General features: G+C 55.3%; 1 protein-coding gene across 2 annotated transcripts in view; it reads right to left on the bottom strand.

The window, feature by feature from the left end:
• Positions 1-22,736, bottom strand: part of LOC119104506 (bifunctional 3'-phosphoadenosine 5'-phosphosulfate synthase) — a gene marked incomplete at its 3' end in the record, with an annotated part of 47,557 nt that extends 24,821 nt beyond the window's left edge. Inside the window, 2 exon segments of one of the 2 annotated variants that reach the window (XM_037228221.1) lie at positions 412-517; positions 22,641-22,736. In XM_037228221.1, the coding sequence (XP_037084116.1) occupies positions 412-517; positions 22,641-22,661 (127 nt within the window). 2 annotated transcript variants of the gene reach the window in all.
• Positions 22,737-24,290: the final 1,554 nt, after the last annotated feature.

Genomic DNA, 24,290 nt, shown 5'->3' with positions numbered 1-24,290 from the left:
TCTCGATATCTGACGGCAGCTCTCGCACCCACATCCTCGCCGCTGTGTGCGAAACGATCTGTCGCTCAGCTTTGCGACCCGCCTATGTACTATACGTATATGTACATATATATATATATATATATATATATATATATATATATATATATGGAAATATCAACACTCAAGATCCCAACGCTCTTCCACATAGCCGCTGAAGGAGAAAACCCAGAAACCAGCTGCGCTACCAACTCAACACGACAGACTTGTGCCCCTCCGGTTGGGCTTAAAGCAGTAACGTCGCCATACTCTGAGAAAAACCGGCACAAGGAATTTTGTCTTCGACGGGCATCGAGCCCCAGAGCTTCGGCTACTGAGGCAATCAACCACACCTCTCGGCAACCTACACCCCCCCCCCCCCTCCCAACTCACCGGTCAGCCAGATGGTGCAGCCGCGGAACTCTCCGCGCTCGCCCATGACCTGACCTCGGTGGTTGCGCGAGACATGGCCCGTCTGGTAGGTGACATTGGTCGCCTTCTGGAACGGACAGGCGACGAGGTCGGTTAGGCCAGCGTCTGTCGGAAGGGGGATGTTCATCCGCTTAAGTGAGATATTACAGAAAGTGGTACCACATGAGCATGCTGCCGTTCTTGTATTCTGGTCGCACCGCTTCTCTAAAATGACGAACGCACTTGTTAATTGTGTTTCGTGCCGGGAATCAAGAATGTCATCTATCGCTCCCGAGTCAACGTCAATTCCCCTCACATTATATTCCACATTGTTACTGGCACCATTCGCTCCACCCAATCGCCCACAAATTTTTAAAATGCATCTAATGTCTACTCGATGGCATTGCGTAGCCTCCTCGAATATTGGAAGTCTACGGCTATCAGTACAGGAACCAACTCATAAGGTCGAAAAACAGCAACTCACGGTCTTCTTGCTGTTGCCAAGTATAACATACTTAACGAATTTAAGTACCGTCCTTTGTTTTTCATCATTAGCAAAGAGCATATTCATACCGACCAAGCTAACGTAGCACAAATTAAATCCTTATACGGTTCTCGAGAAACCAAGTGACCAGAGGCAAACCACTCAGCTGCACAACGAGAAAGCAGCGCAGGCGGACAAGTCGTCAACATCAGCATTACTTTCCAGACCGCGATCAGCGCCGTCAGCATCTTGGTCAGCACTACGCTGAAGTGTTTGTTGCAAGCTCGAGGAGGGGAGGGGGGGGGAGGGGGGGGGCAGAAGGCACCACTTCCGGGTAGGCGATGAGTCATCAGGGCAAATGGGTGGGGCAAATTACGGTAGAGCATTCCCAGCGAGGAATACGTCATCCATTATCGTCAGGGCTTTACGACACGCTCAGCTGCTGAGGCCATGCGGCGTCGCCTGCCTCTTACCCTGGAAGGAACGGCGGGGAATCAAACCCTGTGCCTCTAGTTTCCCAGATGCGCAGTGGTTAACGCAAACGCGTTACCACTGCACAATCGGCACCCCCTACATCGTCTGTACTGACAGTTTAAAAATCAAATAATTTGCGCCGCGTGCAAATATAAACTTTTACCGGAAAGTCGGAGTAGCGTTGATAAAACTGCAGCCATCTATCCAAACATAAAATCTACGAGAGTAGTTTTCCCACACAACAGAGGCGTTATGTCACATTGCTTATTTTAAGAAACAGAAGCATAGCATGGGCCGTAAGAAACTGTGGCATTAGGGGCATGTCGTAACAAGAACCGCTGCTCATCTCGCATTCTGATCACAACGCTGTTCCATCGAATGTTGGTAATACCAATGCATAGACAGCCAATAAAACTAATCGGTTATCGGTTCAGACCAATAACCCCACTTACACCAAACCATCGTTGAACCAACACAACCAATGCTGTGAACCCACACAACGGTGCACAGTAGAACGACACGGAGAACAGTCCACAGAACAGTACGGAGAACAGTCCACAACCGAGAAGAAAGAGTCCCATCATACCCCGTAAAATAAAAAAAAATAATGAGCCACAATGACGCCAGCCCCCGCTCCTGGCGGCGGCTCCAGCGGGGGGGGGGGGGGGGGGGGGGGGGGGGGGGGAGGAGGAGGAATGGCGCGTAATCGGCCAATTTCCCGCCATCCGCGCCGGCCTCATCTCGCGCCATTTCTGCCGGCGTCCGATCGGGACGGTCACATGACCGTTATTGCCCCGGAGAGCAGCCCAGGAATGCCAGCGACGCCGCCGGCCGCGCGGCCCGGGCTGCCGCCGCGCGGACGTCGTTGCCGTCCGGAAAAACAACTCCGGCTGGAGAGGAAGGCGGCAGCGGGACATAGATTTTCTGTACAAAAATACCGCCCACGGCTGTTAAGCGACGCATGTTTTCATCGCGTAAAATACCGACGTACTTTTCACTTTTTCACCACTTGAATACTATTTTTGGGTCGGTGCTTTTTTGGTACTTTTTATATTTATTCACCACCATTCTAGCATGATCCACTCCGTGATCATCTCCGCTGAACACATTCCTTACACGTTATCACAATGCCCTGTCAGGGCAGACCTCAAAATGAAATGTCCTGAAAACAAACTATCTTATAAATGTTTTGCTCTGCTTGTGCTTCATAGAAACAAATAGTGGCAAATAAACGGCTGCAACATGCATCTAAACAATGCAGTGCAGCCATATTTCTTACTCTTTGCATTTTCAGCTTCCCACAACTACAACTTTATTACATCTTCAGCCCCTTTTCCATCCTTTGCGAGCCGTCCAGTACTCAACGTTAAACACATCGGTAGTTCAAGATACCGCCCCTGATATTTTTCCCCATAATGCGATCTATGTACAGAGAGCAGCAAATGGGTGAGGATCACAACGGCCAGGGGCGTAAACAGCGCACCAATGTAAACGGACCGTCCCGCCGCCGTCGTCGCTTGCGGCAAATGATAACAAGCCCGCATCGTGCCAAGGGAAGCCGATCGACGCACCGCCAATCGAAAACGGTTTAAATCGAAAGAGACTCAAACTCTCGGTGTACGGCTTCTTTTCCCTCATCGCCATCCGACGCGCCCCAGCCCAGAGTGCATTTCACGATGACACGCGCAGAAGAACCCTCTTCAACGCCGCAGGTGCTCAACAATCAGCGCAGAGACGGCGCGCCTCAAGGGGCCAGAGCCGGATAAGCATAGTCATGCCCGCCCGCCGCGCTACCTGTCCGACAATGGGCTCCGTTGCTGTGAGGGACACCTGTGGCCTTTGCCTGCCCCTCTGGCCGTCGACTCGGCATTTGCAAATTCATTCACCGCTTCAGACATCGCTGTTCGGATCGTCGCGCGCGCAGTGGCGGAGCCAGGTGGCGCTGCGAGGGGAGGTGGGTTTCGCCGCGCAGTGGCGGTGCCAGGCGGCGCCGTGTGGGGGAGGCGAGCTCCATGCAGTGGCAGTGCCAGGCAACATTGTGAGGGGGAGGCGGGCTTCGCGCAGTGGCAGTGCCAGGCGGCGCTGTGAGGGGGACGCAGGCTTCGCGCAGTGGCGGTTGCCAGGCGGCGCTTTGAGGGGGATGCGGGCTTGACGGAAACGGGTGCAGACTAAGTGTGGTGGACGATCAGCGGTGGTCGCAGAATCAGCTCTCCACTCTTGATCAGCGGAGACATGATACAAGGGACGTCGCCAAGGGGGGCACAGGGGTCGCCCCCCCCCCCCCCCCCCAATAAGCCGAGGGGTTTACACCAAAAACTGGGCGGTTTCGCAGAAATTCGGTCCAAATTCGCTAGACATTAGACAAATTTAATACCCCCAGGAAAATTCTCAGCACGTGCCTGGGTGACACGTAAAACCAAAACTATAAACTTCGGTGGTGACGTCACGGGACCTCTGACCACAAACGCCAGCACAGCCTTACAACATACAGTCATCCACAGACACGTCCCGCTCCGTGGGCTCATCGCCCCAGGTCCGGGTCGGGCCGGGCCACCACCTGTGATGTCACATCACCTGTGACGTCACATCACCTGTGACGTCACATCACCCGGAGACCGAGAGGACGAATCACCATGCCGCCTGAGAATGACCCCGCCCCGGCCCGCCCGAATCGCCGCCCAAACCGCATGGAACGAACACGAATCGATAAAACCAATGCGCCCTGCACGAGCTGCCCGCACAGCCGCGACGGCCATCCGTCTTTCGCCGGACGTCGCCATACCGGTATGTACCACATACCACACCACATACCGGTATGTGGCCGCCCACATACCGACCGCATCCATAACGGCCACTCTGAAGGGTCAGCCGCTGGTGCTGCCAGGGAAGCGCAGGTAGCGGCCCCGGCTGGACTGTGGACCCGGCAGGCATCGGTGCTGTTCCACCATAGGCAAACCACGGCTACGCCACCACCAGCCGACGCACGGATGGCGGAAGAAAAACACAACGGGGCGTTTAAAAGTGGTCGCAAATGTGATGCCGGCCAGTCGCAGGCGAAGGAAGGTCATATCGATGATCGCGTGGGTGCCCAAAGAGTTCATGAAAACGCCATGGGTGGTAACAAGTGTGAGGGGCGAAATGTGTGTCAACCCACATGACACGATCCATCAGACTCCGTGTGGCAAGAATCAGCCACTTTGAGCGACAGGGAGGTCGATATTTTTTCATGCTATTGTACCCCGGCTTGAGGTTCACTGCCTTTTGCACCTTCCCTTCCCGCAAATCGGCCAATCAGCATCAAACCGGGTGGCTGTCAACCCCGTATCTAAACGCCTCAGGCTTGACAAGTTGGCTGGACAGGTCAGATGTTTGGGTCGGGGTCAAAGGGCAACGGATTGGCGCCGACGAACTGCGTGAGGGTACTGGCGGAGAGGCAGGATTCGGGCAGCGTGCATTATATTGACATCCTGTACGCCCCACCGGATGAATTTTGAGGTACTGACCAGACTGTTAAAACAAATGGGTTAAACCACAGAAAAAAACCTAAAATAAGCCGGAACGATCATCCGAAGCTCAAAAGCCTCGAAATTGCGGTCGATGGTCCGGGCTTACAAAAACCAGTCACAGATGCGCGGCTGGCATTAAATCGCAACGAACAGTCATAACCCCTTCCGAGACCGACAGCTGTCGGTAGAAGGACCTCACAGCCACGTGGCGACACGTGACCGTGCGTTACGTGGCACACGTGTAACAAGGGCACGAGCACGCGACAGGAAACCACGTAGCACACGTGCTGAAAGTGATGTGGCCACGCGTGAGCCAGCAACACAACCACGTGCCGCATTTAAAACTGTTTTGTGAGTGTAGTTACACTGCTACCAGTGCTGTGTTATTCTTATCCACCGCTTACACCGGGCCCGTTACGTAACCACCTGTTCCGGTGACGTCATCACGTCGTCAAGTACCCCGCCCCTTTCCCCCACCCACTACCACCTCCCGAAAGTGAGAGTGCAACGCCCAAGACACCAGTAACATACGGCAGACTGGCCCATGGAAAATGTGTCACACCGGGCGAAGGTGCGGTCACGGACAGGTAAAATGGTCCACAGCCAGAAGTTCACCATTCATTTGCAATGACGACATCACCACGGAAAAAGCGTCAGTAAAAGCCACCCAGCAAAGGCAGAAAAATATCTCGTATCAGGGGAAAATACTTCGGCCGGTTTTGGGCAGCCTGTACAGAATCAAACTTATCAGTTCGGGCTACTTCAGGGTCCCACATGAACGCAGCACAGTCTACTAGGAATTGGCATAATCCATCTCAATGTAATGTTACTCCTACCCAACTTCATAATCGCCTGCATCAAGCAGCTACACAGAAGGGGACACAGGTTTTCCGCGGCGCATTTTCCCCATTTCTGCATCCAACGGCAGCTTGACAGATTATTCCCTGCACGGAGATGACTAACGTCCGCACAGCAGCAGGATACAGCCACTGACTTCACTGTGCGAGTTAAGTAATTCAGTAGAAATACTTATAAAAACGCGAGGTTCTCTATTTCATTTCGAGGTTCACATTCCCCGATTGTTTTTCACAACGGGGCTGTGCCAGTAAATTCATGCGATCGCCAAACCATCCATTGCAAGTTCTAACGATAATCACTTCATTGTCTCTTAATACAGCGCCGTACAGGGCATCGAGTTCTTCCATTTCGCCAGATGCTAGAATATGCCACACAATTGAAAATGACCAATGCACGTTCCGCGACAAAACGCCAGAAACAACGCTACATTCTATGGTTAATTGTCCAGTAATTTTCAGCGTGTCTGTCGTGTCTGGACCAGGCGTGGAGCATTTACGAAAAGGCAGTGGGGCATATCAGGCGATCAAGATCATATCAGTTATGATTATTTTTGCGCGGAAACAAACCGTCGTTAACTTCTACTCTAACCTGTTTTTTCAGTGACGACCAAATGGTTTCTAGGGCAACAAGGTGAGCGTGAAAGTGAACTAATCACTCCCTTGTCATTTTAACACTTAATGGCATTACAACAACGAAAGCAAGGGTTCATTATATGAATGGTGAATCCGAGCTGTTCGAACTACTGTAGAGCGCGACATAAGCGATGAAAAGAGGGTTATGAGTACCCGAAGCTTTTTAAAATTCATGTTGACAGGGACTTAGCCAGGAGGAATGAGGGGAGGGGGCATGCCAAACCGTATGCCGAGAAGTTCATAATAGATGCTGCGGGAATTTCACAGGAATTTGGCCAAGATTCGCAGGGGTTCGGAGAAATTTCCTCCCCATCTGAGGAAAAAATGCCTTCCAGCCTGCAAAGTTGTTCATACTATGGGCTGCGAAAAAAAACATATGGAAAAGCACGTAAGGAAAACAACTGCATTCAAAAACTGAAACGCGTAAAAAACAGACCACGCTCAGAGCCTGTGCAGACCCTGCCAATACAGCGGTACCAAATAAATAAAGTGCTCCACATCCTACATAAGCTCCCCATCCCACATAAACTACCGTATCCCAAATAACCTGCTACAGCCCATATAAGCTGCCACATCGCAAATAAGCTCCCAAATTCCACATAAACTACCACATCCCACAAAAGCTGCCACATCCCACATAAGTTCCCAAATTCCACATAAGCTCCCACACCCCACATAAGCTGCCACATCCCACATAAGCTCCCATATCCCACATAAGCTCCAAAATTCCACATAACCTCCCACACCCCACATAAGCTTCGCATCCCACATAAGCTACCACATCCGACATCCAATGCCCGGATTATGCCAAATGCTGCTCAAAACACAGACGGCCTATCCGACAGATTTCGATAACCCGCGCCGAGTGAGAGTTTGAAAAATAACTCGCCGAGAACACTGCTGCAGTGGTTCAGATTCCCACAGCCTAACACGCGGTAAGCGCCACCGTGTGAAGGGCTGTCCGAAACACTAAAGCTACTAGACAGCTAAACAGCTAGACAGCTAACAGCGGACAGCTTAGACAGCTAAGCTGAGCCGCAGCAGGCTTTGTTAGCCTGTGCCAGAGATACCACGAAGTGCATTATATTGTGTATAATAAGGCATACATATTGTGCCATAAGACAGCACGAAAAACGTAAGTGTGCCCGGAGCCCCGAAAAGACCCCAGGATTTCACTGACATGAAACCTTATGGGACCCTGGACCCACTCTACCGGTCCAGGCACGTGCCAGCAAGGAACCATGCGACAAGGCCACATGCATAAGCCCAGCCACACACCACGCTCACACAACACACAATTACACAACGGCACATGACACAAAAACACGCCGAACGGCAAGCCCGCTCGAAGCGAACGCGGCGCCGACCACACACCCACACGCGGACAGCGGAGAGGCCGACAAGCACGCACACGCAGACAGCGGAGGGGCCGCCACGCACGCACACGCGGACAGCGGAGGGGCCGCCACGCACGCACACGCAGACAGCGGAGGGGCCGCCACGCACGCACACGCAGACAGCGGAGGGGCCGCCACGCACGCACACGCGGACAGCGGAGGGGCCGCCACGCACGCACATGCGGACAGCGGAGGGGCCGCCACGCACGCACACGCAGACAGCGGAGGGGCCGCCACGCACCCGCCTGCCGTTGCCGATCGGCATGATGTTGAGCACCAGCGGACAGACCGCGAGCCGACGTCTGACCCCGGCCGACTCCGCCCAGGCACTGCGCCGCCCTATCGCCCCTGATAACTGCCGGCCCCCCCCCCCCCGCACCGGCGGCGGGAGGTGGGCGGTGGGCGGTACCACCGGCTGGCGCGGTATGACGGTGTGACGGTATGACGGCTGGCGCGATATGACGGTGTGACGGCTGGAGCGGTATGACGGTGTGACGGTGTGACGGCCGGCGCGGTATGACGGTGTGACGGTGTGACGGCTGGCGCGGTATGACGGTGTGACAGTGTGACGGGTGTGACGATGTGACGGCTCTGGCCACGCGGCGTGACAGATGTGACGGTCGTGGCGGACGCGCCCCCTCTGGCGTGTTCTTCACGCGCGACGAGAAGTTATCGATGTTTGCGGCGCGCCGATTGCAAGGGTCACTTTGCGCCCATGACAGCGGAAGGCCTGTCACCTGAGCGGCTTAGGGCATGGCTGATCGTGACGGAGCCGACATCTGCAACTAGTTCCAAATGCTGGTTGCAAACTGGTTGCAAGACACCATGAGCGTGAAAGAAGCGCCACCGACGCCATGTCTTCATGCCCAAATAGCCGAGGAACGCCGACAGCGATCATCAAACTTTTGTGTCTCCTTGGATGTAGGACGAACAGGGAACTATTTATCACATGCGTGATCTTCACCGTGTCGGTCACGATCAATTTTCGTCCACGCTGCGGCAAACCCACGCCATGTTCTGCCACGAATGCAGCTTCGAGCACCGAACACGAGGTGGCACGCCCGCCCGGGCATACCCCCTCCCCCTGCACGTCAGCATGACGTCACGACACGTTCACGTGACACGTGTCCACAGGGCGGCGGAGGGGGGGGGGGGGGGAGGTGGTGGCACATATGGCGGTGCTTCAACAGGTTGTCGTGCCGACTACAGACGGCGCCGGGCGTCCGACGTTCCGCCGCCCCCCCCCCCCTCCGATGGCGAGGGGACGGGTCACGGCGAAAGGTCAGGACGAGGGTACGACGGGACATAGGGGACAGGCGCGAGCGTTGAAGAGGGAAGGGGGCATTGAGCCATGCACTTTCCTCACTTTCAATGCAAGTTTAATATTAACAACCACACACTTTTCGTGGAGCGCGTATAGTAACCCTGGATGACAGTAATTGAGCGTAAAATGGCGCTTTGTCGGCCCACTCAAGGAAACGTTCCAACACTCACGGAAACGGAATATGGGAACAGGGCTTATCAGCACGTCAAAATGTCAAGTGGTCTAGTAGGCAGCACACGGCAGCGACAGCACCACTTAGCGTGCCAGCCCCGGCCACACAGCTGCTGCCCGTGCCGCAAGCCGCCCACGAAATTCACGCGTGGTCACAATGAGACCGACCGGCAGCGGACGCTCGTTACCGCTGCTGCCCGGAGATCCCGATTGGTTCATTTGACAGACTGGCCGTCGCCATGGCAACGCACGGTGATTGGTCGCACATTTCGGGCTACACATGACCCTATCAGGCCGTTGATTGGTGGACACCTCAATGAACGCCGCACTGACCTAGCTTCGGCGACAGGACGCTGACAATGATCGACCCCGGGACGACTTCAAAGGGAGGCCGCCGCCGCCATATTGATCAGGGCAGCACGTGTGACTGCGGCACCAACGGCCGACACAGTTCCCAGAGACATGCCGTAGCGCAGGCAGGGCGGTACAAGGGACACGTGCCCCCCCCCCCCCCCCCCCCCCCCCCTCCTTAGGTTTCCACGGGCCCTTGGGGCCCCTGGGAACCTAAGGGCCCAGGGGTCCTTGAAGCCCCTGGGAACCTGAGATTAAGGACCCGAAAGGCCGGCCGGAGGTTGCATTCAGGGGCCTGGCTAGCAGTCCCCGACACTCCAATGCCAGACTGGGGGCCCCAAGCGCTGACCGGGAGAGAGGGAGGGCCAAAGTCGAGAAGGGCCTATATGTCGGTCACACACTAACAATAACGTAAAGTCGGCTCCGTGTCGGCACGGGCCTGGGGGCCCACTTTCCAAGCAGGCACAAAGGAGGAGCCAGCGATCTACCCTGGTCGGGGTCCCTGTAACTGTCAGGGGCCCTTAATGTCTAACACAAGGTTCTTCGTACCGAAGGGGGTCCCGAGCCGTTGAGGGGCAGTGTGCGATGAGGCCCGAAGAGGGGCCTGGGCTGCCCAACGCAACCGATGATCAAGGGCCTGGTTGGAGGACATGGGGCCCGGAGAACTGAATGTAGGTCACATAAAGAATCGTCACCCGCAGGGTCATGTCCTCACATATCAATCAGCGGTCCTCCTGCACAATTTGAGGATCCCTGAGACAATGTGGGTGTCTCAGTCGACCAGGGGCTACGAGCACCGAACAGTTGGCTCCACGTCAGTCTGAACCCTGGGGCCCCCATTTCCCAAGCAGCAACTAGGCCACGACTCACGATTTGCATTAACATGGACCCCTGAAACAAGAACTGCGGCCCCTGTGTCGGCCAAGGGCCTACAGTACCTGAAAGGGGTCATCTGTGGGCCAGTGGCCCTGAGCCGGTCACGGGCTCTGTTTCGGGAGGTCCGGAGAGGGGCCGAAGGGTCTCTCGAGACCAAAGATCACGGGCCCAATCGAATTGAAGGGCCGAAGTGCTGGCTGTAGATTACATAAAGGACGGAAGGACAGACGGATGGCGAAAAGGCCTCTGCCCGGAGGGCCCTGATCTCAAATGTCAGTCAGAGGGTCTCTTGTACCGATTGGGGGCCACTGAGACAGAGCGTTCCTCTATTTCGGCCAGAGATAAACCAACACCCAACAGTCATCTCCTGAACGGTTCTGAACTTTTGGAGCCCATTTCCCAATCAGGGACAAGGCCGAGCCTACGACTTGCGATTGACCCCGCAACAACGCGAAGCTCCGTACCGGTCGGGGGCGCAGTGCCTAACAGGGCGTCAAGTGTCAACAAGAGGTCCCGAGTCGGTTAGGGAACCATTTGTTCAAAAGGGACGGAGACGGAACCACGAGCGACAGCAGACCTCTTGCCTTGGCCGGGGCCCTCTGGCAATGAAAGGAAACATGAGAACTTCTGATGCAAGTAAAACCAGGTGGCGCTGTGCGCGTGGACTACTTTCTAAACGTACAATTTCATGTCCTAGAGCGTTCAAAGATGCTTCTTTCAGATGCGTCATTATTTTCATCCATCCATCGGCCACAACTTAGTGTTAGCCGCGGAGCTGACGCTGCGCGGCCGTGGGAGACTGCAACGCTTGGTGCCGAGGTTTTTGTTGCCAGGATTTGTGAGCGCGCATGTTCAAAACTATGATAGATAACCTGCATTGACAATCGAATATGACTTAATGTTAATCATTTGCAGAAAAAGCATGGTTCGGCCATGTTAATACAAATTGTTAACTAATTTCGATCCGCTATCTACATTTGCTGGATTCCTCACATCTTTGTGAAACCCAAATACAAATTTTGACGAAGCTTTTGAGTTCTATTGGGCAGAAAGAGCCCAATGCACCAATCAAAAGTGGAGAGCGCCGGCGATTTATTTCATACAATCGTTTAACTTATGACTCCCTCAGTTCATTAAGTACGAAATTTAGGGAGAATTTGTCTTGCGGTAGCCTCAGACTTCTATTTCATTTGTAGAAGGAGAATTTAATAAATATACCAAAAAAGAATGCGGCATTAGAAATGGGCCAAATCCAGCAATTTCTATGGGCCCCTTTGACATCAGCGGGCTCGTTACCGACCCTGCACCCCCTCCTCCCCCCCCTGCCAAAGCTCTAGCTGTGCGTCTGGATGTCCTCAGTCGGGACAATGCATCCATCAGGATCCACATACCTGATGCTGACGGTAAGAACCACGCCACAAATACAGCTGTTCAGCCAACGATGGACAAATTCGCTTTGCATCATAAAAGCCCGAAGTTTTTGGTTGACGGATTTCAGGGATTGTTTTACCAACATGTCTGACGTCTTAACACATAATAATGCATCACATTACAACATGCCTCTACAGCATTCATCAACCAGTCAAAGCGCTAACAATTTCATTTTTATTATTTTATCATATTATTATTCTACATCTTATTGTTTCGTCATACCACAATTCTACTATACTACTATCGTATCATATCACTATTAATCAATATCATTACAATATTATCATAGTGCTGGAACACAGGCGACAAAGGATCACAACTGTCTTGCGAAGCTTACAGGAACTAAGCATCGCAACAATAAACTGCAAAATAAAATGACCACGCGTTGGATGGCTTCCGCTGTCTGGCAGCAGTACCACCATGGCTGTCTCGTGACATTGCAGCAAAAACCCCGACACTCCAGAGGTGCGTTCACAGTCGCTGGTGCCGACACTCGCAGCGGTGCGTTCACAACCGCTGATTGCCGACACTCGCAGCGGTGCGTTCACAACCGCTGGTGCCGATACTCGCAGCGGTCCGTCCACAGCCGCTGATGCCGACACTCGCAGCGGTGCGTTCACAGCCGCTGGTGCCGACACTCGTAGCGGTGCGTCCACAGACGCTGGTTGTCGACACTCGCAGCGGTCCGTCCACAGCCACTGATGCCGACACTCGCAGCGGTGCGTTCACAGCCGCTGGTGCCGACACTCGTAGCGGTGCGTCCACAGACGCTGGTGTCGACACTCGCAGCGGTGCGTTCACAGCCGCTGATGCCGACACTCGCAGCGGTGCGTTCACAGCCGTTGATGCCGACACTCGCAGCGGGTGGCGTTCACGGCCGCTGATACCGACACTTCGCAGCGGTGCGTTCACGGCTGCTGATGCCGACACTCGCAGCGGTGCGTTCACAGCCGCTGGTGCCGACACTCGCAGCGGTCCGTCCACAGCCACTGATGCCGACACTCGCAGCGGTGCGTTCACAGCCGCTGATTGCCGACACTCGCAGCGGTCCGTCCACAGCCGCTGATGCCGACACTCGCAGCGTGCGTTCACAGCCGCTGGTGCCGACGCCGCCCCGCCAGCTTCAGGCGCGGCCGGAGAACCCAGCAACCTCCTGTCGACGCCCCCCCCCCCCTCCCCCTCCCCCACCGGCCCGGTAATATTGCATGCGATGAGCAGCGTCTGTTTGGGAGCTTTGAAACGCCCAAAGATAACGTAGGGACCTGGCTTAAAACAGGGTGCCGATATCGGCGCTGGACCAAGGGGAAAGGGTTGGGTGGGGTGGGGTAAGGAGGGAACAACCCGGGCCACGTGAGATTATGTACGTGCGGAAAGCTGGGGAAAACGGTCTGCATACAATGGAGGTGTCTGATGCCAGGGGTCGTAGGATGTTTCCGTAGGTTCAAGTGGCCAGAGAACGCAATGAACTGAGACTGCACGGCACATGTGAGAATGGCCATGCAACGCGGTCAAGTCAAGTCAAGTCAAGTCAAGTTGAGTAAAGACAACCCCACTTCTCTCGGCGTAAGAGCACAAGTCCAACGTCCACGGGACATGGCGTGGAGGAGTAAAAATGCCCTCCCATCAATTCCGGCAGTGCACGCAAAGCATGCAATTTTGGAAAATTGCGACGCAGAAACGGGCACGACATGACTAGATCTGAACCTCTGATCCGACTCTCTGATCTGCCTCTCAATCTGACTCTCTGGTCCGACTCCATGATTTGACTCTCAGTCTGCCTCTAGATCTGCCTCCTGATCTGTCTCTCGATCTGCCTCTCGATCTGACTATCTGATGTGACTCTCTAATCTGTCTCTCGATCTGACTCTCTGATCTGACTCTGGATCCGTCTCTCGATCCGACTCTTGATCTGACTCTCCCGTCTGAATGACTCTGACTCCCGGTCCGAAGCACTGTTTCTGAATTCAGGAGAAGCTGGGAGTGCGCTGCCGCTGCCGGCCGAACAACTAGCCTTGGCTCTCGGCAGACGGTGTGGGTGGCAAACGGTACGTTGTGGCAGACGGGACGTGTGGGAGACGGGACGTGTGGCAGACGGTACGTGTGGCAGACGGGACGTGTGGCAGACGGGACGTGTGGCAGACGGTGCGTGTGGCAGACGGGACGTGTGACAGAAGGTACGTGAGGCAGACGGTGCGTGTGGCAGACGGTGCGTGTGGCAGACGGGGACGTGTGGCAGACGGTGCGTGTGGCAGACGGGACGTGTGGCAGACGGGACGTGTGGCAGACGGTGCGTGTGGCGCCATAATAATGCAACAGCCATGTCATCAGATCAGGGTTTGCCGGTAATGTTGACGAGGGTAAGCGCTGTCGAAAAGTACGCTGCCACGGGCAACAAAGTACAGCAATTTCGAAAAATGTGGCTGCCGATATGCCGCTGCAGCTCGCAAGCGGCAATTCTGAGAGCTGAATATGCTGTTCCGACTGCATTCCTGTGCGTGATCGTATACTTGTTCCTGTGTACATGCTGTATGCCCTCGTGCAAGGCGTATGGAGCTTAGCTCTGGCGGTGGACATACACGTCCACCTGAGTCGTGAGCATACATTCCCAACAACCGGCTCGAACGGACGATTATTATCCCCAACAACCGGCTTCAAACGGACGATTCCTATCCCCAAACATTCGGCTCGAACGGAAGATTCTTATGCGTTCCTGAACGTCAATTTGTAGACTACGACTATACAATTTATTTGGTCGTTAATTTGCAATAACGCTAACAAAAGTGACTAGGAAAAGGCAATAACACTCCAACAGTCAAGCAGCCATTTCGATAACCATCTAAAAAGCGCCTCTCTCCAGCAATCCCCAAAATACGTGGTGCTCACATCCTGCACATGCGGCACAAATGACGTCACGCCAGTGTTGTTTCACCTAGCCCCATTCCATGGGTAACTCTTCCATCCCCATCCCATAGCGAACTCTTCCATTCCCATCCCATAGCAAACTCTTCCATTCCTATCCCATTGATAACTCTGCCATACCTATTTCGCAGCGAATTCTCCCATAGCGAACATCTCGACTACTTCGTCTCGCCCCCAGGCCAATGCTGCCCAGACAGACCAAACGATTACACCGCGTGAACCCGCGCTCCCAGGTGGCCTGCGGCGGCTACCGTTTCCAGCAAGTCACCCGAGACATGAGCGCAATGATGACTTGCGCATCTTGAGACCACGCCGGCACAGACGCCGCCGAAGGCGTTTGCAAAAAGTCTGCATCAGCATTTCGCGGGGCGAAGGAAGAGGCGATGACGTGGTATTGGTCCGTGTGGAGTGTGCAGTTCTGCGGCAGAATTGCCGACGGAGGCAGAAGCAAGATGGCGACGAGCAATGCCGCAGTTACAGCCGGATATGGTTTCCCGGACTTGCGATGTGAAGATGCTCGTCGCGAGAGAAAAAACTTCACTTGCCCTCCACACTGCCCAAAATTTCCTTCGCACCTTTCCGCCACGGCGATTACAGTGCAGACCCCACGGGCGCAAGATTGCCGGTTTCGAGGCACATCACCGGCAGTTTTGATTTGGTTCGTTTCCAACAACATTAACCATCGTAACACTCAAGGCCCCATTGAAGCGTCGTAAAGCCATCGGAAGATTATGAGGCTGTAAAACCTACAAAACCACCAAAGTTGTATGTGAACTCAGCTTTACTGCCAATTTTAAATTTCTATTTTACTTTAACTCCCGTTTTGACAACTTCTATTTTAATGTCAGCTCAACTTTTACTATCTGCTCCGCCAAACTCAAACTGAGACAGCTTGAGCCGCTGAACGAGCGGGAGGGGGGGGGGGGGGGGGCGTGGGAGTGAGGGAAGGGGAGGGAGGTTGGAGATCACGGGAAATGAATTGTTTGGGCAGATTTACAAGCACCAAGGCCATCACGGCGAGATGAAGAAATGTGGTTGGGCATTGGAGAGATCGGATAGCGGGAACGGGTTGAGGCGCAAGTAGGATGCAGTGGTGAGCAACAGATGGCAGGAGGAGCGGAGGACTGTGAGGAAATGGGAAGACATCGAAAACGGCCTGGCAACGAAGAAAGCAAGGAGGAAGATGGCGGAATGACTTGAACGAGAGGACAGAAGAGCTGAAGAGGGCCGGGGGACAGGAAGTATAGGACAGGAAAGGACAAGAGACGAAAACATCACTACAAACGAAACAAAACGCCAACCTCCTCGCTCTCCTACACTTCCCACAACGGGGAAGTTGAACAAGACGGCATGTAGCCCGCTCTTAACATGAGAGGCGGGAGGATGAGAGAAGGCTCAGCCGAGACAGAACGTGCTAGACAGACTAGACAGGACTCAACAACAAAACGTCGCTAACTCTGCATTCAAAAGACCAGACTGGATAACGAGCCACGGAGGCACGGCGTTTGGCTGGCACCTCATCGTCACACGACGACGCTGAACGCCGACGACGTTTGATTTGCTTAATCACGATCGCGTTTGGTGTGAAGACGTCGCTTTTTGATGAAGGACACCGTCTGCGATTTAATTGAGCTCTGAGCTGCAGTGTTGCACGGGTGAAGGCAATCACTGAGGGCAATCATTTTCATGAAGGCAATTGGTCGACGTAATCACTTTCCGCGATCAGCTGCTTCGTGGATCAACACAAAGCAGCTGATGACGCGGGAGCTAACCCCCTCTTGTCGCGGAAAGTACCCTCTTGAGTTCTCCTTCTAATCTCATGCGTTCTTTTTAAAGGAAGACGACGCACAACGTCGCGCAACCTTTTGTATGGACTACCAGCGACTACAAGGGCCATGTACGCGCCAAGGGCCGTGCCTCTACCAGGACTCGAACCCAAGCCCCTCACGTGGGTGCCGAAGACGCTACCACTCTATCATCACGCGCTGCCCGGTTCTGTTCCGCTCCGCCCTCAGAGAACAGCGGCACCCAGCGCCGGACGACGGCCAAAACGGGAGCGGCGCTCCAGAACACCACCACAAATGCCGCGTCCGCCGCCGAAAACCACCCGTCACCACCACGTTAAAACCACGTTAGCGGAGGCCAACTGCGGAGGAGGCGGGGGCGGGGGGGGGGGGCGATAATCAGACTGGGAGGTCACAGCTCTGCTTCATCGTCTCGCCACGCTCGGCTAAGGTCACACGCCCGCCACCGCGCACTCCGTCTGCGCGAAGTACGCGAGAGTGGGCTAAATCTCCTCGTAACGCAGTACAGCGCCTGATGAGACAAACCAGTTGGGAAATACCCTAATATTTATTCATATTTTGTTAAGCATGGGCCGACGAGAGGACAGCTAGACAGAAAAGCGCGCGCTAGTGAGACCAGAACGGTGCAAAATAGCTTGGCCAGTTCCATTAAATGCGCCACTTACATTAATGAGGACATTGATCGCAGGTAAAATGCGGGAATAAATTGGGTCAGCATATGTCCGCATCGCACAGCTATCTAATATGCCTTCAGCCGCGTCATGCTACGGCGCCGCGCCGCGTGCGTGTGTTCGTGGAGAGCGGAGGGGGCGGGGGGGAGGGGGGAGGGGTGACGAGTCGGTCACAGAAGGCCTCTATCGGCGCGCGTGCAGAGCAAGCGTTGCGCTGATCGCCCCCCCCCCCCCCTCCCCTTCCACCCCTCCGAGGAGCGGACAGGCACACATTGACACGACCTTCGGCAGCAATCGCCGCCTCCTGCGGCGATGAGACCTCATGAACACTCTCGCCCCGCGTGAGAGCCGGAGGCACGCGGCGCAGCGGGCCTTCGCGGCGCAAACTCGACGATTATCGCATCGAGAGCGCTGATGCGGGGACCGCCTCCATGGTCTATCTGGGACAGGCGAGGACTTGGTTCGGGCAGGCGATAGGGACAGCTTCGTGGCCAGGCCAAAATGCGCTGTTGTATGTCATGGCGTTCAGCTTGAATTGAGCGGAGCCTTTCAGGCCTCAGCACGAGCGATGCGAGAAAAAAATGACGTTGATCGGTGGGATCAATACGGCCGAAACGTTCTTGCCACGGGCGCAGGAGCTTCCGAAGGAGGCGGGAGGGGAAGCAACGATTTTGACTCAGGTTTACAACGCAACGCCAAACGACCGTTAACATTTATAACACGTTGGGAAGACTGGCAATTTCACTGCCAACGATCCCTACGCCAGTACCACGTGCAAAAACGACATGACCTATGGTCACCAAGGCACGGGCATAATATGCCCATGCCTCGTGGTCAAATTACGGGGGACGTATCATTGGATCTTACCAATAATAGGACAAAGGAGAACTGCTATAATGACACCAGCAGCACGCAAGCACGCTTCATGTCCCTCGCGGCGTTTCACGATGGCCGCAAAACACGCCGGTGTCAGCGCATTGGGGGAGCCATCGGACTTTATAGGCGTAACAGGCAGGTGTCGAGGCTACTTCGAGAGGATGCCATGGTGTGGGAATGGAAACTTGAATAGAAGCCATAAGGCAAGGCCCTGGAACAGAGGTCTTGCCCATTGGAATGGAACGGAAAAAATTATTCTAATGAAATAGAAGGAAGCTACTGAAGTGGAACGGAAGCAGACCATCAAAATGGAACGGGGAACAACGATTAAAATGGAATGAAAGCGAACTACTAACATGGATTTGGAATGGAAGGACACTACTGAAATGGAACGGAATTGCAGTACTGTAATTAATTGGAATAAAACGAAAGGAAACTGTAGTAACAAAATTAATGGAATAGAAACAAACTATTCAAATGAAATTGGGATGGCAAGTAGTACTGTATTTAAATGGAAGACAACCGTTGGAATAGAATAGAAATAGAATAGAAGGAAATTGTTGGAATGGAAAATATCGCACACAGCCTCGAAATAGCTCGAGACGCATGCAGGGACAGAGGCAGCCCGCGCTCACAACTGCTCAGACGGCGAAGCAAACACGCAAGACCCAAAACGGGCTCCCAAGGGCGAAGCGGAGCGTGTGTTTCCTCAGTCTCACCTCCGCTTAATCTAGCTCATCATGTGAGCGTCGCCGCATGGCTTTTCCGGTAAGCTGAACAGCTTATCCGTGACCCATAAACAAAAGAAGGCACTTGACTTTCCCGGTCGCTTTGCTGGGTCCATACGACCCTGTCTGCTATTGTGCGTGGGGGTGACGCTTCGCAATATTTGTGGGAGCAAAGGTCGGATCTGTGAGGGAAGACGTCTGCCTGTTGATCTTTACACTGCTTTCTTGCGAGTCTGGGTGGTTTGGGCCTTACGCAGCGGGCGGGGGCGGGGGGGGGGGGGGGAGGGGAGGGGGGAGGCAGGAGCGAAGCAAACGCTAGAAGCGCTAAGACACTCTCCAAGGCACACAAACTTCCCTCCACGACTGCAAGAACGCCACACGTACGCATTCTCCGCCGACAACCAAAGTCAAGCCGCCGGGCTCGTCGCCGGCTCGACTTTGGGCGTCGGAAGCGCCCGACCACGTCCAAGACAGCCGGGTCAGCCGGCGGCGATAACAACGGACCGACGTGCAACCAATCCGGTCCAGCGGCGGCGCGGCGGCGGCGGCGGCGGCGGCGGCGGTCTGCGCCGGTGCGATGCTCGGGGCCGTTGACCGTACCAGTCCGTCACTATCTGCGCCCCCGTCGGCGGATCCGGGCGGCTGGGACCGGCGGACGACCGACGTCAGGACGGGCAGACGCACTGGATATACGGCCGGCGTCAGGACGGGCAGACGCACTGGATAGACGGTGGCGTCAGGACGGGCAGACGCACTGGATAGACGGTGGCGTCAGGACGGACGGATGCACTGGATAGACGGCGGCGTCACCGTCAGGCAGTATGTGCCGGATAGACGGCTGGTCCGGTAGAGCGCGCCGCGCGAGCCGAGTGCTGGGGTCCACGTGTTTGGTCGGTTTCGATGACGTGGGCGGAGGCGCTGGCGGCCGCGAAGTGGTGCAGGCTGGCCTCGTGCGTGACATGCGGGCTGCCGATTTGCCGGAGATTTTGCGTGACGCGCGCTGAACTTAAATCAACATTACAGGAGTAATAAGAATAGAGTTCAGTTCACAGAAAGTCAGCGGGAAGGCTCGCCAGCCAGCGGTACATATTTCTGGCCTTCCGGAGTATGAATACACGCCGGTCGGTGTATTCATACTCCGGAATTCATACCCACGCAGTTTTTAAGAGTTGTAAAAACAAAGACAAAAGAACGTTACGAAGAAGTGTTGCGTGACGTTGGTGGAACCAAGGACGTCTGTGAAGCCGCCAAATGCAGGTGAGATGTCGCGAACGTCAAACGCAATGTCGCAATGGTCAAACAACTGCCTAGCCTTCCTTCCTCGCCACACGAGCAACAGTAGCGAAAACTGGCTGCTACTTAATATACCCGCGACAGACCAAGTAACGATAACGGTCAGTCTGACGTCACAAAACCGACCGCCAATCAGAAACCGAGCTGTTGTGGCGTCACAGACTGAAAACTAGTCATCCGCGCAGTCCGTTTACCTTCGCTCCGCGTCAACAATGCGAGCTGACCATAACATTTTGGGGGTGGCGGTAGCATAGTCCAAGACAGGGGGCGCGCCCAGGGCTGAGAAGAACACTGCCGGGCTGTCAATAAATGATTATTACAAACAATTTTACCAGAAAATTATGCAGTGAGACTGAAAGCACGATGAGCCGTAAGTTTTAAATGTCAATCTAGTGGAAGCCGAGACCACACGGGTGAGCAATGGTCAACGCCAGTGATGCAGCCACCAAACGACTTTGCGTGCGCCCCTGGTCCAAACAGGCCAAACACGTCTATCTCAGCAAAGCGCGGACGGCATACTGTGACCAAAACCAGAGGAAGGTTCGACGGCAGGCACCAATCGCATAATCTCCAAGCGATGTTCTGGGGCGCCCCACGAGTCAGCTGGAGATACCGGCTCTCAAGCGCTCAATCCTCCACACAAATACCCATGAACTAATCCGGGAGTCACGACCGCGGAGAGGGGCATTGTCGGGAGTCGCGACCGCGGGGAAGGCCATTGTCGGCAGTCGCGACCGCGGGGAGGGGCATTGTCGGGAGTCACGACCGCGGGGAGGGATTGTCGGCAGTCGCGACCGCGGGGAAGGCCATTGTCGGCAGTCGCGACCGCGGGGAGGAACATTGTCCGGACCACGCTTAAGTGCTCCTACATCCCTGTGTAGGGCGGAAAAGCGCTAAAACCATGAGCGAGTGGCAAAGGAAGCCGGCGGAAGGGAGCGGAAAGGCCCGAGGGTCAAGATCCGACTGGTGAGCAAAGGGCACGGTCGAGGTCAAGGCCGAGGTCCAGGTCGAGGTCCTCAGACCGCTCCGCGCCCGGCTCGGCGAGGTCGACACTGGGTCAGACGCAGCAGACTACGCACGGAACTAGCGAACCATTGTCAATCGTCCATTACCCAGCCACCGTTGGATTCGGAGGAGGCGGATTACTGAAGCTGTTGGATTCGGAGGAGCTGGATCATTGAGGCTGTTGAATTCGGAGGAGCTGTATCAGCTGAGGCTGTTGGACTCGGTAGAGCTGTCCAGAGAAGCCAGTGGCAAAACGCCAACGCCTACCACTCCCGAACACAACTCGCCTGTCTGGGTCAGCAGCCGCTCCACACCTCGCCCCGCTGACATCACGCACAGCGCGCGACCATCCCGGGACATCGGGGAGGAGTGATCACTCCACACCGGCCTGGCGGCTGGCGTCCGAGCCGCGCTCCCACGCGCCAATCACGCTGATCAGCCGGCACCCGGCGCCGCCCGCCGGCGGGCGGGCCGCGCGGTGACAGGCAGCCGGCCGCCGCCGCCCGCCGCCGCCACACCGCTACACGCCGCCGGACGGCGGTGGACGAGGGCGGTGGAGTGTGGACCACGGCGGAGGACGCCAATGGTGGGTCGATGCGCAGTGGCATGGCTGGGATAACCTGGGTTACCCAGGAGGGGCCCAAAGCCCGTCACGGGGGTCCTTTTAACCAAGGGTCCGCCTATTCGCATCTGCAATGGCCCTATTTCGAAATTCAGGGGACCTCTTTAGGTTCGGGTCCTATGCTGTGGCCAGCGGCCCGTTTATATGTTTTAGACTCTTCGAGCGTTTTAGTACTGCCAGAAAGAACTCGAACCCTTCAACCCCAGCAGCCCAAGCTGCCTCCAATGGGGAGGGGGAGGGGAGGGAAAGGGGCGTGGCCCCAGAACTCGCCCTTGGCTATAGCCCTGGCTGCGGTGCGACGGCGCGGTGGACAAGACCGCCGCCAGACGCTGCCAGCCCACACCCGCCGCCGTACCGATAACGCTCAACGATACCGGCACGTAGCTCTTGCTCACTCAACCGCGCTTCCCCTAAACAAACAGCATCAGAGGCGTAACAAGGTTCGTCGACTGAGGGGGTACCCATACCCGCCACGACGCACATTTAGCCAGCCTAAAAATCCCCCAGAGCCGACCATGCCATGCACTCACCAAGTGTCGCATCCACCACGATACCCCGCACACAATCAGCCTTCCCCTGGGCGCGCCACTGCACCACAGACTGCCTCGTTCAACGCGCACGCCCCCCCCCCCCCCCCCTCCCCTCCCCGTTGCCACCTTCCGCACGCAGCGGAAGGCGCTTGCCCACGGCGTGCCCCAGGGCGTACCTTGGGGGTGTGAAACACCGTGGGTGCTCTAGGGGGCGTACCTTGGGGGTATGGAACACCACGGCGTGCTCTAGAGGCGTACCTTGGGGGTGTGGAACACCATGGCGCCGGCGTGTCGTCGGCGGCCGGCAGCGCGGTCCAGCGCCGTCCAACCGGCACAGATTCCGCGCGACGTGTGTGGCGCTGGACGCCGACTGGAGCGGCGGCTGGGCTCGCACCGGGGTCACACGGCGGCGGGGCGCAGGGACGCACTCAGGCGGTGCAAACCGGGGGTGTCGGTGGGGGGGGGGGGGGGGGGGCAAGTATGTGGGGTTGTGGGAGGCTCAAGTGTCCAAACGCAGGGGAGCAGAGGACTGAGGTAAAGTAGACCCACAGCAGGGGCGGCGCTCAGGCGGTGCAGACGGGGTGTGTGTTGGTGGGGGTGGGGTGAGGGAACTGGATACATGGAGTTGGGGAGGGCTCCGGTGTTATACGCAGGGAAGGGGCACTGAGGTTAAGTAAACCCTCAGCAGGGAGGCGTACTCAGGTGATGTAGACGGGGGGAGTTGGTGCAGTGTGACTGCGCACAGCGAGGGCGGACTGGAAGTGTTGAAGACAGGGGGGCGGGGGGGGGGGGGGCACTGTGTCCAGACTTCAGACTGCCACAGGAACGGGGCATATTCCACCCACAAATAGACAGATACAACTACACAACTCGACCAGTGCGACCCGTACTGGGCCCCGTAACGTCGACTCGCTGCCCGCTGTCTCTGCAGGCGCTGTGTGCCTGCAGTCGCATTAAGTCTACATCGCCAATAGCAATGAACCATTGTCGAGTAATTCAAATGTACAAAATCCAAAGGCTTACAAAACGAATGCATAGTTCATGTAAAGGAAACTCCACAGACGACATTTTGCAGCAAAGTAGAGGAAAGAAATCAAGTGAAAAGTAGAAGTTAACAAACTTTTGGTCGAGTGTGGGTGCTCAGTTAAGTCAAAGGAAATGTTCAACATTTGAAAATATTGAGGCAATCGTCAGATATGTCGAAACATGTCCCCTTGCAACTATTGCTACGCTCTGAGTGGAAAAGACGCTTATGGGACAAGACTTAACCATGAGGTAAATATGCTCCTCAATAACTCATCAGCTTGACTGCGTCAGGACCGTTTTATGACGTCAGAGTGGCTTGCCGGGACGGGGCCGTGCGAAATCGCCGACGTAGCGGATGGGTCAACTCACTCGTAAGTTTTCAACTTGTCCAGAAGTGTCGTACTAATCGGTCCATAGTTTTGATAGCACTGCATAATGCCCAACAGCGGCCGTCAAACAACACAAGAAGGACATCAATTTTAATTATTTTGTAGTCCAAATTACGCTTTCAACGCTCACAACAAGCACTACGCTTCCTCCCTGCAATCCCGACCGCCGTCGCCATGGCAATCACCGCGCACACCTCTACTGGTGCGGAATAAAAAAATATTCGTGTGCGATCCAGCGGGTGGGGAAGGGCCTGTTCCGAGAAGCATATTGGTCGAGGTTTGAACCAGCGTTTCACTATGGGACCACGTATACTCCCGTTCCCAAAGCCAAAAGTACACTCTGAAAAGAGCCACAGTGGTAAGCTCCATAGGGCAGAAATCAAAGCCCATGGAACAACGTTTCGTTGAATTCGCGGGATAACGGCTTCATGTTCGCATATCTTCTTGCCTAAATAAATATTTCAGTTTTCGCAGCATTTATGACACCAAACTT

The sequence above is a fragment of the Pollicipes pollicipes genome, unplaced genomic scaffold (genome assembly GCF_011947565.3).
Source record: "Pollicipes pollicipes isolate AB1234 unplaced genomic scaffold, Ppol_2.1 Scaffold_6052;HRSCAF=7182_pilon_pilon_pilon, whole genome shotgun sequence".
Taxonomy (NCBI): domain Eukaryota; kingdom Metazoa; phylum Arthropoda; class Thecostraca; order Pollicipedomorpha; family Pollicipedidae; genus Pollicipes; species Pollicipes pollicipes.
This window is presented reverse-complemented; position numbering and strand designations above follow the sequence as displayed.